Source organism: Manis pentadactyla, chromosome 4 (assembly GCF_030020395.1).
Source record: "Manis pentadactyla isolate mManPen7 chromosome 4, mManPen7.hap1, whole genome shotgun sequence".
NCBI lineage: Eukaryota > Metazoa > Chordata > Mammalia > Pholidota > Manidae > Manis > Manis pentadactyla.
Window position 1 is genome coordinate 11,670,688 of NC_080022.1, and position 16,112 is coordinate 11,686,799.

The following is a 16,112-nucleotide window of genomic DNA, read 5'->3' on the forward strand; positions in this document are numbered from 1 at the left end:
GCCGGAAGCAGAGGATCCTCATGGAAAGGTATCGTGGGGGACCTAGGGTCCTGGAAGGGCAGCACGGCCCCACTCCCCCCTGCATCCTGGGCTCGGGGGCAACGCCCCTGCCGCAGCGGACAGAAAGCCTGGCTTGCTCAGGGTGAGCGGGTTGGAAAGAGCAGAGGATAATAGATAATGGATTATGGTGAGGGAGCTTGGGGTGGGCGGGGTTTGGCGAGGGCGGGGCCGGTGGCAATTAGAGGGAAACGGGCGAATCTCCCTCTGGGTGAGGCCAAACCAGGGGGGGCGAGGCAAGAGAGGGCTGAGCTGCGGCTGGGGGCGGGCCTGGGGCGTGGTGAGGGGTGGAGCCCGGGCCCGCGGGCCGTGACACCCAAAGCGGGGCCCCATGTTGCCCCCCAGCGCCGGCTGGGCCGGGCAGTGCGGGCGCTCTCTCTTGGGAGCCAGGGCTGCTGGCACGTCGGGCACTAGCCAGGCGATGAGGCACAGGAAGAACACCACGTGCTGGGGAGAAGCCGGCCAACGAGAGGACGGTTTCCTTAGCAATTTTAGCCTACCAGGCGCTTGCTAGGCGCAAGGCACTATTCTGAGGGTTTTCCGGTCATCCATTCATTTACTCCTCACACAGCTCTAGGATATGAGTACAATCACTACTCCTGTTTTACAGGTGAGAAATCAAAGCGTAAAGGGGTTGTCATTTTGCCCGAAGATACAGAAGTATAATTAGAAACTCTCATACTAGGGACCCTGTTAGAGGCAGGGCTAGAGACAGAGGGTCTTGGGCAAAGCTGGAGGGAGCGTGCTTCCTTTCCTTCCTCCAGGTCTGTTGCCTAGAGATAATAATATTAGTGGTGGTAGTGAGATTAATTCACTGAGCACCTGCGATGTGCTACGCACTGTGCAAGCGCTTGACACTGAACGACCCTATGAAGTAGACCCTATTCCATAATATATCCGCGTTTACAGCCAGCCGGCTGCAGAGCTTGAACTTGAACAGAGAGGTCTGTCGAATGCACAGATGGCTGAGCTTACCTCAAAGGCGAGGACGAAGCCCACACACACGGCTGGCAACTTCCATGAGAAGAGAGTGGGGCGCCGCGCCCCTCCACGCCCCGCGCCCCGCCTGGTGGGCCTCTCACACGCAGGGCGTGCGGCTGCCCTGGGAAAGGTCGGCGGGAGGTGCGGCGCTAGCTTGAGGCGGACAACCGCACGCACGGCTGGCTGTGTGGTGTTCGTACTGGCGCCAGAGACGCGGCGCGAAGTCCGGGGCGAAGGCGATGAGGCCTAGTCTCTTCACTCATCCCCACCCGGGTCCGAAACCACTCTGCAGACAGCGTGGGCCTGCGCCCGGGATCCTAGATCTCTGTCCCTATTTCCCCATCTCTGACCCAGAATTCCAGCCCCACCCGACTTCCTTATTCCTCCTGAGCCACCTTTCTATGTCTCTGACCTCCAGTTCCCCCTCTGACCCTGTATTCACCTCCTTAGCCCCAATCTCACATTCACCATTCATGACTGAAAGGTAGGCCATGGCCTCAAGCAGGAGCTGCCAGAGTCCAATGCCCAGCGCTCCCTGAGCCACTGGCCACCAACACTCACACATGAGCTTGTGGGCATCCAGTTGGACCTCTGCCCAGTTGTTGAGCAGAGCAAATGGGGATGCCAGTGGGAAGGCCGCCACAAATACGGTGATGAACCCAAGTTGCAACACTGGGAGGTGGGAAGTATCAGACCTGGGATCACCTCCCCTGTGTGCCAGGCCCCCAGGGACCCCACTGGGCCTGGTACCACTGGTCCACTGCTCACTGGTCTCCAGGTGTTGGGCAAATAGGCCCCCACACTCGATGAGCTCACAGTCCGCCCCCCTGGACAGCAGCCCCTGTCAGCCTGGGTGCCCTGCAGCCATACCAGCTGCCTCTTCTGCTGCCAGGCCTTCAGCTTCCTGGGGCCAGGAATGCTCCCAACATCCATTCGAGGTAGGCAGCATGATTATTTCCACTTTAAAGATGAGGAAATAGAGCCCAGTGGAGCCAGCGCTCAAATCCGATCCACCAGATGCCATAGTCCGGTACTCTTAACTCTGTTTTTCCTGCACAGTCATTCTTGGTCTCTGGAACCCCATCCCCTCCCAAATATAACACTAGAAAGCCCTCCTCTTTCCTGTTCAGTGTCTCACTGAATCGTCTCAACTTTTTTGGAGAGGAATTAGTGCCCCCACTGTACAGATGACAAAACTGAGGCTCAGAGAGAAGCAAAGCCACTGAGCTTACAAGAGAAAGAACTAGGGCTTGAGCACTGCCTCCTGATGCCCGTCAAGGGACTTTTCTGCTTTGGTCTCGTGAAAACCCTCCCCACAGTGTGACTAGGCCCAAACTGGTGCCTGCCCTCGGGGCACAGAGACTCCTCACATCCCTGACCAGCTGTTTGGCCGCGAGGATGAAGAGGAGCTGCTGGGTTAGCGTGAGGAGGCAGCCATGGCTGCAAACACAGGGAGCATTCCTGGCCCCAGGAAGCTGAAGGCCTGGCAGCAGAAGAGGCAGCTGGTATGGCTGCAGGGCACCCAGGCTGACAGGGGCTGCTGTCCAGGGGGGCGGACTGTGAGCTCATCGAGTGTGGGGGCCTATTTGCCCAACACCTGGAGACCAGTGAGCAGTGGACCAGTGGTACCAGGCCCAGTGGGGTCCCTGGGGGCCTGGCACACAGGGGAGGTGATCCCAGGTCTGATACTTCCCACCTCCCAGTGTTGCAACTTGGGTTCATCACCGTATTTGTGGCGGCCTTCCCACTGGCATCCCCATTTGCTCTGCTCAACAACTGGGCAGAGGTCCAACTGGATGCCCACAAGCTCATGTGTGAGTGTTGGTGGCCAGCTCAGTGCTTAGAGGTTGCACAGGGGGGCCCACCTCCCTGCTGGAGTGTGGAGCTGGCTCCCTGCACCTGGGAGGCCAGCAGCAGATCCTGCGCCTGCCAGACCTGAGGGTGCGACACCTCACACCCTCCCCCGAGAACCTGCCATCCAGGGTGACTCATGTCCTCCCTCTGCATGTGGAACAGTGTGCCCTACCAACCAGGCTATCCCACAAATGTAGGCCCACTGCATCCGCTGGCAATGTGCCCTCCCCCGGGCCAGGCCGCAGCTGGACTCCATGCTGAGGCTGACCCCTACCCCACGATGCTCCTGATCCTCTGGCCTCCCATCCACTGGGACTTACCCTGGTGGCAGGGCTGCTGCAAGGCCTTGCCCCAAGCCCCCAGTTGCCCCAGAAGGCTGTGTTCCCAGGGGCCTGTTGGGAACACAGCCCATTATCTATTCCTCGACCCATGAGATGCTAGTGGAGTATTTCTGGTGCAGGAAGTGGGAGTCATGCTGATGGGCACTGGGTTCTTTTGGTGATTCCTCCTCCCATCCCTTCAAACGACAGTGGCAATTACACAGTAACACCACCTCCTGGGAGTCTACCCCTTTAGGCCTCCTAACTAGTCCTCATTACAAACTGGAAGCCCCTTGAGGGAAGGCCCAGCTCTAGTTTGTTTTTGTGTCTTCAGCGTCCAGTCCAGGGTGCTCGGTGGAAAGCGGCCACAAAGATGGTTATGAACCAGACTGCGGCACTGGGAGGTGGGGGGGACAGGCCTGGGCCACTCGTCAAGGGCTGAGTGAGTGAATGAATGCAGGGGCCAGAATTTCACCAGTGATGTGCTGGTATGTTACAGCTGAGAAAATTGAGGCCCAAAGAAACCAAGGACCGACTTCAAGGTCAACATCAAGACCTTTGCAGAGACAAATCTGGAGGCTCAAGGATGCTGCCACTCTGCTAGGCCACTTCACTGGGAGGCAATAGCCTTGGGGATGGAGGTCTTCACCTGCCTTTGAAGAAGGCCACATAGAAGGGACGGGGGGTAGAAATCAACAAACTGGAAGATGAAGACTTTGAAGGTGAAGGCATCTTTATGGAGGGTCTGGGTTCCGTGCTTCTCCGGGCAAGGGGCAGAGCTGGCCAGAGTTCTACTGGGCAGAAGGGGACAGGCCAGCCCATCTGTAAACCCATGGGCTTCGTTCCTAACCTACCTTCCCCCATTGCCAGCCATGCTCCCCTGGCCCCCCTCACTTGCAATGGCTGAGCAGACTGGGGACACCAAGACAGGGGCTGCAGGCTCTGAGGTACAGGGAGACAGCTCCTGAAGGCTCTCAGTTCCCAGCCGACTCCAGGACACCCCTGCTCTCCCCTGCCCTCACTCACCGCACCTGGTGAGCTGCTCAGCCAGTGAGGTACAGGCCTGGCCCAAGAGGAGGATCAGCGCCAGGCTGAGCACACCGCTGCTGCTCGTGGTAGTGTTGCTAGCCTAGGCCAAGGGATGGCCATCACCTGGAGCCCAGCCATGCAGAGGGGTCTGGAGCCTGGGCCAGTGCCTGGGCATTGCCCCAAACAACACTCACCTGGGTCATGAGCACCGGGGTCACCTGTGTGAAACATTACAACACTGATGATGTGATAAATGATGAAAGATGCCAGGGAAGTCATCACTCCACAGAGCTGAGGCCCAGCAGGAAGGGTTGTCAGAGCTGGAGCGCAGGCCAAGAAGGTCCCAGCCCACTCTGGAGGGGCCGGTCCTTCCAGAGCAAGGACCCAAAGCCCCCTCACCGTGGTGGTGATAGCCGCAGGGCCAGTGAGTAGGTGGGGAGGGCGGGTGTGGGGTGGGAAGCAAGGCTCCTTCAAGCCTGTCACTAGATTCTGGGCCATCTGTGGGGTGGACACTCCTGTCAGGGGAAGCAATGGATGTGCATCCTGGGGCCCAAAAAGTCGGGTGTCACAGTCTAGGGAAGGGGGAAGCCCCTGCCTTTTCCTGTCTGCACAGGGAGCTCTGGCAGTGCAGGAATGAGGTCTGATTCACATTTGTTTCTGCAGGCACTTTTCCCCCAGGGCCTGCCTGAGAGCTTGTAGATGGATGGATGGGTAGATAGATGGAAGGGTAACAGAAGCAAACTACAAATGGATGCACAGGTGGGAGAGGGCTGGACAGACTGATGGATGGGTGGGCAGTAGGTGGACAGAGTGGGTAAACCAGACAGGCAAACAATTGGCAAATTTCTGTAAGTCGGGGCACAAGTGGGTGGGCAGAAGGGCAGCTGGGTGGATGGATGGGCAGATGGGTGGAGAGATGAAAGTGTGGTTGGATGGATGATGGACATGGATTGGTGGCTGGAGGAGTAGATAATTAGTTTATTCAATAACTACGTACTAACCGCATACTACTCTGTAGTAGATACTGCATATACCATGGTGGACAAACTGGACAAGGCCCAACCCTAAAGGATTTTACAGTCTAGTTGTTGAGACAGACATTAAACAAATGGACACAAATATGTAATTGTGAATAAGTCCTATGAAGGACAACTGATGCTAAGGAAGGAGAGAGTGGAGGGGCAGCATTCCATGGTGGGGGTGGGCGTGGGGGAACAGTGTGGGCAAAGGCAGGGCTGTTCTTTAGGGCACATGAGTTGTGTACTGTATTACTCTAGGGGGCACCATCCACAGTGACTTTGTTAACTCAGTGTCTCCTTTCTGCCTTTTCAGTCCTCCAAAACTGCTGAACCAATCAATACCTTATGTTAAATCCTCTCTGTTGAAGTACCTAGTCTGGTTTCTCTTTTCCCATCAACTCTGTTGGATGGACTCTGTGACGGATGACTGGACACATGGGTAGGTGGAGATACATTAGTGATTCATAGGTTCATTCAACAAACATTTTTGAGCACCTTCTATATGCTATGGACTGTTCTGGGCCCTGGGGATATAACATACAAGACAATATCACATACAAGGTCTCTGCTCTCACGAAGCTCACATTTTAGTGGCAGAGGACAGACAACTAAAAAATAAATAAGAAAATGTAGTGATAAATATTGTGATGAAATTGAAATAGTGATAAGGAGCCTCTTTAGATTGAGTGGTCAAGGACGGTATCTCTCTAAGAAGGTGGCATTCAAATCGAGATCTGAATGATGAGAAGTAGGCCATAAAAAGTCTGGAGGAAGAGGATTCTGGCAGAGAACAGCCAATGCCAAGCCTAGGGTGGAAGTGACCTTGTTCTGTTTAAGGAACAGCAAGGAGCCAGTGGGGCTGGTGGAGGAGAAGTAGGCGGAAGTCAGATCACACAGGGCTGTATGAGCCGCTCTGAGGCGCTTGGATGGTTTTCCAAGAACATGCCATACGAGAACCCACTGGAAGGCTTTGAGGAGGCTAATGCAAGATGTGATTTGTGTTTTCAAAAGACCATCCTGGCAGTTAAAAATGGGTTAAGTGGGGCAAACATCGGAGCAGGGAGATGTGTTGGGAGGCCACTACAGTGTCCAGGAGAGCAACAATGGTGGCTTAGGCTGGGGTGACGGGAAAAGGGCAGTGGACATGGAGAGAAGCAAACAGATTTCAGGACCAATGATTAGATGTTTGGATGGACAAGTGGGTGGGTGAGTAAAATGTTTCCTGGTCCCAGACAGGGTTTTTCTTTGAGACCCTAAATGCTCCCAATGTTTGGCCTCACCACACATTACCATCATCCTGATGTCAGGGAAGGGTGAAGAGTGATCCAGAAACTATTGGCAGGAGCCAGATTTGGATCCTGGGATCATGGACCCTGAAATCTGAGCTCTTTCCGGCATGCCTGTGGCTTCCGAGAAACTGGCCTGGAGGCCTGAGCTGGGTGTCACTTCCTCTTCCTGGAAGTCACTGTGGTCCCAGGATGAGCCACGGTGGTGCTCTTGTGCCTCCAGTACCGCAGGAAGGCTATGGCCCAGAAGGACGTGAAGATGCTGAAGAACACAGCCCCCGGATGGTCAAAGAGTAGCCCAGCTTCAAGGCTGGGAGACAGGGCCAGGTGCTGGGTCCCTAACACCTCCCATTCCCTTGTGCTCTTTAGCTCACTTGGCCATGGGGCAGACTGTGCAAATATTCCACGTGGCACAGGCATTGCAGAGTGGGCCCGTGAGGAAGGCATCCTCCACCAGCACAGACTTCCCATGAACGAAACATGCCCATCTTGGCCTGTTGGGAGGGACTGTCCTCAGCCAGCCCACCAGCCCATCTCCCCACCCCACTCCCACAGCCGCTCATGCTCGTGGGGGTGGGCTGTGTAGGTCGCAGCCATTGTTCTTACCCAGGGAGACGGTGGAGGGAATTGTCCACCTCTCCATTTGGGGTGAATGGGGATGACGGGTCAATTCTCTGGCTGGAGCAGTCAGTGCTAACTAGACAACCAGGCAGCCCTGCCATGGGGAGGATCCGGGCTATTTCTCCAGAGCAACCTCTGACTCTTGGCAGAGCTGGTGCTCAAGAAGAACGCAGAAGTTTCCTTTCTGGGGCTGGGATGTGCGGTAGCTGGTGCTGACAACACAGGGACCGCAGTGAGAGGGTCACATTCAGGCCCAGAGGCCACCTTCACTGGGCCCCACTCCCACACTTTGCTGCGGCCCTACTGGGGTAAGACCTCCTGGAGCAGGAACAGAGGGAGGGGCTGAAGGCAGCTGCCTGGAAGTAGAGCTAAAGGCTGCCCTGGGGAGGTCTGCAGCCCAGGAGTGGAAGCCCACCTACTGGCGGGGGACCTGGTTAGGGACATTCCTTCTCTGGGGTGTGGGATAAGCTTGGATCTCAGCTCTGGGGGTGAAAAGGTGCTGAAATCAGTCTTTCAGGCCATGCATGGATTGACATCCTTGGCAGTGCCCTGGGTGGACAGACATGGCCAGTGCCATGGATTGTATGCTCAGGAGCACGAGCCAGGATGGGTATGTATGGCGGGGTGGAGGTGGTTTAGCACAGGTGCAGGTGTGTATGAGCACATGATCACGGATGTGTGAGGTGGGCGGAGCTGCCAGGGCCACCTTCCCCAGAGGGAGCTCTGAGGGTCAGCTGGCTTCGGGGGTCACTGTACCTGGGCTCCCAGGACCCTTCCAGCTGGGTCAGACTCATGCCAGGCCTCAGCTCAGGGGTCCCTATATGGAGCCAGGTGAGGTGTCATCAGGGAGTGTCAGAAAGCCTAAAGCTCTGCAGGTGGACACCCACCCCCCACCTCTAGCCGGCCTTCACCAGTGTCTCTGGCTGACATGGCAGGGTGCAGATGGGCAAGGTCACTCACCTTTCTGCCCCATCCTTGCAGGCTTCCCACAGGGTGGAGCTGCCCAACAGACCAACCCACTCCTTGACCCAACCTGGTCCAGCTCCTGACCCTGCTCAGTGGTGCTTTCAGAGGCTGGCAGGGCCCCGTCGCCATCTTAAGCCTAGCCTGACAGCTTCATACAGAGGAAAGCCCCCCTGGACACACAGGTGAACTACATTTCCCAGCCTCCATGTGACGGTGGGATGTGGGCGGAAGGGAGGCACACTTCCCCAGGCCGGGTCCACAGAAACCTCCTGGGTGACCCTCCACCTGCACTCATTCCATCGGTTGACTGGATTCTGAGGCCACAGGCAAACTGGGAAACCACGTGTGTGGGCTGATCTCAGAGCCCGGGGCTCTGAATGAGACTTCCACCTTTACCCACACCACTGAGTGCACGGAGCAGAGCCCCCCATCCACCTTCACCTCTACCACCTGAGGAGAAACACGCGAGAAAAACACTTCTGTGGATTTCAGTGATCTCAGGGTTTATCTGGTACAGCAGATGGTGTTCAACTAATCTAGGCTCTTAATTGAAGTCACTTGAGGTCTAAGGTCCAGCTGAGGCACCCCCTCATCCCAGTCACCCTCCCTGGCAGAAGGGGGAACACAGCAGGAGGTCGGGAGGGACACTGGCGATCTGGGGCCCTGCCCAAACAGCTCCTCAATCCCAGAGCTTGGACCCACAGGGAGGAGGCCAGAGGGCAGCCAGATGCCCTCAGACCGCTGCCCTACAGAGCCCTGGGCACCCCCCGTCACAGCCACGTATTCTGCAGGGAAAGCGCTGCAGGTGCAGCTTTCTCAGGCCACCACCCTCCCTGACCAGGCCCCTCTGGCCATCCTTAGGACCAGATCAATACTCCTGCCCCAGCCTCAGGCCCTGGGTCCTGCCCTCTGCCCTGGGTCACCTGAGGGTCAGAGGAGGGGTCACAGGTGCCCACTCATGAAGCTACCACCCCTCAGCTGGGGGTGTTCTCTGGGGGCATGGGGAGCAGTCCAGCTGCCACCTGGTCCTGGTGCCACAGCTGTTCTGCCAGGCCATTGAGCACATGGGCGATGTCAGCCAGCCCAGCCCGCCCATCCAGGGTGCGCCCATCTGCCAGCCGCCGCCCTGGCACACTCTTCACCCGCAGGAGGGGCAGCTCCCAGGCCTGCCGGAATGCTGTGAGGTCACGCTCTGGTACATCTGTGTGCATGTACTGGTCAAATCTGGAGGAAGATCAAGGAGCCTGGCCAGGTGCCTTGCTTAAAGTCCCATCAAACCCAGGCTTCTCCCTCCTCCCTGGAGACCCACACCCAGGGTCTGGGGGAGGCCCCACTGCAGCCTCTAGGATAAAGCCCCTGGGCCAGGACCCCTGGCTAGGCAGAGGCAGGGTCCCTGAGCTCCTGGCTCTGTTACTTGCCAAGGGTGGCCTCTAGGACTGCCAAAGGCCACCCAAAGGATACTTGGAGCCGATGACCATCCTCACAACACCAGGAGCCTCGCCTGCTACACGGGCCAGCTGTCCAGGGAGGTCTTCAAAGGAGGCACGGTCAGTGAAGGAGAAGAGGAAGAGGAAAGCATCTGTTTTCTCCTTGCAAGCCTGGGGACAGAGTGGCTAATGTGAAGCTCACAGTCACGGAACCAGAACCTCCTATCAGCTGCAGGGCCCTGAGAGATCTCAGCACAACCCCTCCTTTCACAGACTGGGAAACTGAGGCCCAGAGCAGGGAGTGGCTGGTCCCAGGACAGAGCTTGGGCTGTGGCTTGGTCCCCAGTATGAGCTCAAAGCTCTCCCACCCTTAGTCCATTCATGCTCAATTCTGACTCCTGCCGACCAGCTGGGCTGGGCTCGGACACCTGTACCCAGAAGCCCACCTCAATGACCAGCAACTCCCAGACCCACCCAGGCCCACCTGACCGCTCACCGGCAGCATGTGATCGAACTTTTTGAGCGCAGATTCCCCGCAGTCCCAGAACTCAAAACGGAACATGACGACGCGGTTGCTGGCTTGCAGCTTAGCAGGCCAAAATACCACAGTGGTCTGGATGCCTGGGGAGGCCAAGGTCAGCTGCTCATCATGGGAGAGGCGGAGGTGGAAAGGGGTAGGGGGCCAAGAAGGAATAGGAAGGAGAGATCCGTCCCCGCCCTGCTGGGTCCCCAGTCTGACAGGGAAGACAGAAGCCCTGACCTGGGAGGATTCTCCATCTGAGGGAGACAACCCTGACACCAACCTGCCCTGGGGAGCCCCCGGTCCACCAGGGAGCTGCAGCCCTGGCCCTAGCTGTGACCCAGCATTTTCACTGTGTACATAGGGGGCCCCAAAGGCACTGGACACTGGAGGGTGATGGTCAGTCAGCACCCAATGGAAGAAAACAAGAAAGGAAGACTATGTTCCCTGAGCACCTACCTTGTGCCAGCTCAGTGCTACACATGTCAACTCCACTATCTGTAGTACCAATGGCAGAACAACCCTGTGGGCTTAGTACTATTATCCTGGTTGGACAAAAAGGCCAATATAGGCCCAGAGAGGCGAAGTGACTTGCCAAGGTTGCACAGTAAATGGTGGGGCTGGTTACAGATCCACTTGTATGGTCCAGGGCCCTGAGCCTTCCCTCCACCCCAGGGAAGGCCTCCAAGGACGGACTCACCAGTGGTCTCATGGTGCACGACGGGCACCTCCAGGCCAGCCAACTTGGCCACCAGCGCCGTCTTGCCCACACCACTCTTCCCAGACACGAAGATCTTGTAGCTGGCAGTGTCAATGGCCACAGGTGGGGGCAGCACTGGTCGCTCAAGCAGCCCTGGGGCAAGCAGGGAGCCTGGTGGGGCCCGAGACTCACCCTGTTCTTTCCCCATCAGACCCTGGCAGCCTCATGTCTAGGCGCCTTTCCAGGGCCCACCGTCCATGGTTCTCTTATTGCAGAGGCGTGAGGCACAGCAGGATCCCCAGGGAGAAGCTCTGCTGAGAATACTCGTGTTCTATGAGCTGGGCCAAGCCCTACTCCAAAGAACACCACATTTTTTTTTAAGTTTGATGCATGAGATAGTTTTTATTTATATTATTATCACATGTTCTAGATTTTGTACATGTCAAGGCAAAGTTTTTCATTATTCTTTCCTCAGTGGAAAAATATCAGAATAAAAGTATTCTCAATTATGATAAACTCGTTGGAATCAAAATATTGAGATCTTCATGGATGCTTTTAATTTGAAAAAAAAAACCCAACAATTTAAATTGTGATACATCTATAGGCTTAGGACCGGCAATCCTAAGTTGTGGGTTGTTCTCCTGTTCGCTGGTTTTCACTCTTCTTGTACTTTGTCTCTCTGCCAGAGCTGAACTCCCAAAGCCAATGCCAGGCCCCTCTAATGGTCTGTCAGCTTGGCCCTCCCCGGGTGAGGTGGCTTCATCCTGGGGAACATGAGGGTCTTATCTTGGAGACGGCAGAATATGGAAGAGGCTTGCCCCTACTTATTTATGACGGTGGATCTTGGACAAGTCTGGAGGATGTGCCACTGAGGTTAAATGGCCCCGTTTTGTAAAGTGCCCAGCAGAGGGCCTGGCCCAGAAGGAGGTTTCGGTCAGCAGCCTCTCTGGCGACAGTGGCTCCTGGCAGGGTTTTGACGTTTCCGTTTTCCTGGCTCTGATGATGGAATTACCATTAAGGAGATTTGGGGGTGGGTGCCCTGGGGAAGAGGCTTCCAGGGGTCTCCGAGGCCCAGGAGTGCAGGGGAGGAGGTCCTCACTGTCCAGCTCCCTGCCTCTCTGCTCCCCCCAGGGAGCGACAGGTGACACTGCTCGCCCAGGGAAGCGATAGGTGACAGGCTTGGGATGGAGGCACTTACCAAACACCCTCCGGCGGTTCTTGCGCAGGATGCTGGCCAGGTACTCCTTGCCCTCGGTGCTCTCGTGCCAGTCTGCGACGATCACGGAGCCAGCGGCAGGTGATCTGGCCATGGGTGGGCACCCTGCCTAGGTACGGAGGTGGCAGAATGATGAAAGCAGGGGATGGGGGAGGGGAACTGCCCTGAGCTGAGCCCGGGGTCGTGGTCCCTCTTAACTTGCCCTCTTACACCTCCGTGGAGCCCCACCTTCCTATTTTTCCGAGTAGTACTTTTGGAGTCCACTCTCCCTTTCGCTGCCCACACACCTCGTCTCGCTCTTATTACCCAGGAGGTGCAATTCCATAGTCCCTTCCCGGCCCCCCGCCCCGTATTACTCCCTGGGGGGCAGCCATCCCGTTACTGCCCCGAGGGCATCGACGCAGCCCCCCTCGCCCTTGTCTACACTGCCCTGATTCTCTACCTCCTCGACGCCCGTCACCCGGGGCCACCCGGCCGTCACCACGAGCAGTCCCCGCCGGCGAACGGCCCAGGTTGAGACGCTCCCTTCGGAAGCCCGCGGGCGCCGCCGCCGCCCCGCCTGCCGGGGCTGCTTCCGCCCGGCCCGCTTTCTGCTTCCGAGCGCGAGGCCGGCCCACGCAGGCGAGGAGGCGCATGTGCGGAGGCCGTTGCCAGGGAGACGCCGGGGGCGGAGCTGGGCTGCCCGACTTGGGGTGGGCCAGGCCCCTCCAACGTCCGCAGCTCCCGCGGCGCTGTGACACCCTGCGCCGGACCTTCCCCTCTGGGCCAGGGCTCAGTCCGGTCCGCCTTTACTCCAAAACTTGATCGACTCCCCTCCTCCAGGAGCCTGACCCGCTGTGTGACGTGACCTCAGATGATCACGTTGTCTCTGAGATTCCTCATCTGCCAAAGAAAAGAGGAATAAATATTTCCTATACAGTTTTGTTTCTAGAATTAAATGAGGTAACCTCTGTGAAGCCCCCGCTGTCCTGCACTTAACTGGCCTGAATAAAGGTTAACCCCTAGGTTATTCCTTAGGAAACTGATTTGCCTTTCTGTGCGGCAGTTTCCTCTTCTATAAAGTAGAGGTAAAATACTCTATTTCCTCCAAGGGTTCTTTACCACATTGCTGGTAGTATTCTTGCTCTATTAATCGACCTGAAGTCCTCTGGCTTCACCCATGGGGAAACAGCAGCTCAGACAGATCAAGGGACTTTTTCAAGGTCTTAAAAATAAGTCAGAGACCCACTGGATTGTACCTTCCAGTCACTCGTTTATTAATCAACTCATCCCATTCATTCAACAAATAATCACTGAGCACCTACTATGTGCTCAGCCCTTCTTGGTGCTGAGAATACACTGACTAACAAGAAGTTCCTACCCTCCTGGAGCTGACATTTCAGCGCTGAGGCTATGAGGCCCTCTCCACTGTTCCAACACTGGGCACCTGGCCTGTTACCCAGAAGGTGGGTGCTTAGTAAATACCCATTAGATGACAGGATGCAGGAAGGACATTATTAAAAGATTGTCTATTTCGCTTTTTAATGCTAACTTCTTGCAGTGCCTTCACACTGCAAATCACAGTAGGGCAAATTCATTTACTAAAGGCCACCTAAGTGCTGGACAGTGCGGGCTTTACAGAAGTTACCTCATTTGATTCTATAAACAAACCTGTATAGGAAATATTCTTCTTCTTCTTTTCTTTGGCAGATGGGAATCTCAGAGACAACGTGATCATCCTAGGACACAGCTGGTCAGTGGGAAAAGCTGGGTGCAGAACCCAGGGTTCCTGGACTCTGAAGTACATCTCTATTCTGCCAGATCAGGGATTGTGTTTTAAAATCCTTGCTCCTGGACACTAGGAAGCTATTCCCAGTAGAGATGAAAGCGGCCAGAGGGCCACAAACCCACAAATCATTGAGGCCCATTATGTCCAAGGCAGTAGAGAGAATGAGGATGTCAAAAGCGCTTGCCCTCCACTTGATTCCATTGCAGCTAGGCAGAAACACATGAATAATCATTCCTACAGGATTCTGCAGTTTGAAACCATTGCCCATACCCCCTGGTCACTCAGTTCCCCTTCCTGCGGCTCTTACTGCATTTGTCCAGAGTCAGGATTATTTACACTGTGTGGAGCTTTCTCCGTGGACCAGGAGGCTTGAGTGGCAGGGTTTAGCTTTGACTTATCTCCGGGTTTCCAGACTTCACATCCAGCCCTGCCCTGCTTGGTTTGTGGAGGGCTAAGGGAGAGTGTGAGGAAACGAAGCAACTGGGCAGAATGAGCTTGCTAGGCAACCTGGCAGCCAGACAAGATGTGAAACCCTCCCCAGCACAGAGTGGAAGCCGCCGAGCGAAGCAGCTAGTGGCCAGAGGACTAGGAGAGTCAGTCTTCTCTGCCCTCAGGAGCTCATGGAGAGGACACTTCAGGAAGCATCAGGAGCCTGTTCAGAACACGGATTCCTGGGGCCTGTTCCCCCGAGATTGTGGTTTAGGGATCAGATGGGTCTGTGAACCTGCATATTTAACAAGAGCACTGGCCAGTTTCAGAAAATGGGTTCTGGATCAGTCTGCTTGTGTTACCATAACAATACCACAGACTGGGTGATTTAAACAACAGAAATCTATTTTCTCACAGTTTTGGTGGCTGGAAGTTCAAAACCAAGGTGCCGGCAGGGTCGGTTTCTGGTGAGGACAGCTGTCTTCTGTGCCCTGTGTGGTCTTTTCCCTGCACACACACCCTTGGTGTCTCTTCCTCTTTTTATGAGAATACCAGTGACCTTGGCTTAGCGCCCCATCCTTATGACCTCGTTTCACCTTGATTATCTCCTTAAACATCTTCCCTCCAAATTAAGTCACACTGAGGGTGAGCACCATAACACATGGGTTTTGGCAGGTGGAGAGGAGGAACACACAGTTCGGTCCGTAGAATGGTCCACAGACTGCACTTAGATCACCATTGCTGCCAAGGACAGGAAGCCGGCTACTGCATGGGGCCTGGCAGTGAGGTGGTTAGAACTGTGTTTCGGAGGACTACCTAAGCAACCAGCTTCTCCTTTTAGGGCCTCAGGCGAAGCAGGTGAACCATCTATGTAAAGGCCCTTTTCATGTAGAACCTTCTGATTAATCCACTAATTTATTCATGGTTTTGAAGTAGGGCAGAGACATGAGATAAGTATCATGATTAACTTTTCCTGCCTATGATGAAAAATGCCAAGATATAGACAGTATAGTAAGAACAGGAGAGACTCCCATCTTAAGGCTAAGATTCTATTTTAAAAACCAGGGAGTTAGAAGGTAAGATTCCTAACATATTCTTCGGTAATCAGACAATAACGTATCCTATGTTAAGGCAGGGCAAGTAATCCTAACTGATATGTTTCCAGTGCTTGAAGGAAACCACTATCTTAGAGAAGAACCGGATCAACAAATTCCTTGTGTTAAGTTTATCTTAAAGAATTATCTAGAGGACTGACTGTGGACGGTGACATAATGTCTCTCACCGGAGACATCATGAGACCACATGTCAACATGAGACCTACGCCCAACAACGCCCTCCCCCCACTGCAATGCCCCGTCTCCCTTTGTCCCATTCTTGAAATCCTTAAAAGACGGAATCCTAAGCCCTTAAGTGTGCCTTCTCTCTGAGGTTGCCCACCCTCCCCGAGGTTGTCCACACTCCCTGTTCTTTGAGTGTGTACTTTTGAAATAAAGCCTACTCACTGCTCAACTTACTGCCTCTGCACTCTTCCAGTGGTGAGCGTCTTTGTTACTTTGTTATTTCATTCTATTTTCTAGACTTTAGCACAAGTCTTCCCTCTCTCTGTCCAGCCTCAGCTTCCTTGCTCTCTGCTGCCTGCAAGGAGCTGCCATTCCCTGCTGCTCTCACTTTAATGAATTCCTTCCTTACCTGCACTCTTCTGGCCTGCTTGAGAATTCTTTCTCGTTCAGAGTCAAGAGCCCTCCGCCTGTCTAGGTTGAGGTTTCACCTGGTGCACAGGGAGAGACCTCCCAGATGCAACTGCCTGGCAACAGTTTGGCCTTCTTTCAAATTGATCACCTGCCTTAAGGAGTAGATGGCCCAGTGCGCAGACTCACACAGGCTTGAGGACCTGGGGAGCAGGTTGCGTGGGACGCCCG

At 55.2% G+C, this 16,112-nt stretch overlaps 1 protein-coding gene across 2 annotated transcripts; it reads right to left on the bottom strand.

Annotated features, from left to right (window-relative positions):
- Window positions 1-8,619: 8,619 nt before the first annotated feature.
- CPLANE2 (ciliogenesis and planar polarity effector complex subunit 2) lies at window positions 8,620-12,616 on the bottom strand. 2 transcript variants are annotated; one of them, XM_036914371.2, is made up of 6 exons: window positions 12,439-12,616; window positions 11,979-12,105; window positions 10,781-10,933; window positions 10,057-10,181; window positions 9,595-9,731; window positions 8,620-9,357 (listed from the first exon to the last, which is right to left on the bottom strand). In XM_036914371.2, exons 2-6 carry the CDS (start codon window positions 12,088-12,090, stop codon window positions 9,108-9,110), a joined length of 777 nt encoding a protein of 258 aa, XP_036770266.1. In that variant the 5' UTR covers window positions 12,091-12,105; window positions 12,439-12,616; the 3' UTR covers window positions 8,620-9,107. The 2 variants fall into 2 exon arrangements, with proteins under 2 accessions (XP_036770266.1, XP_057355758.1); XM_057499775.1 differs by having other exon boundaries at window positions 12,457-12,613.
- Between the last annotated feature and the right edge of the window lie 3,496 nt (window positions 12,617-16,112).

Coding starts and splice junctions, on each gene's coding strand:
- CPLANE2 (XM_036914371.2), bottom strand. CDS start 12,090: ATGGCCAGATCACCTGCCGCTGGCTCCGTGATCGTCGCAGACTGGCAC. Junction 10,182..10,780: donor CGTGCACCATGAGACCACTG/GTGAGTCCGTCC, acceptor TGGCCTCCCCAG/GCATCCAGACCACTGTGGTA. Junction 9,358..9,594: donor AGGATGGTCATCGGCTCCAA/GTATCCTTTGGG, acceptor ATCTTCCTCCAG/ATTTGACCAGTACATGCACA.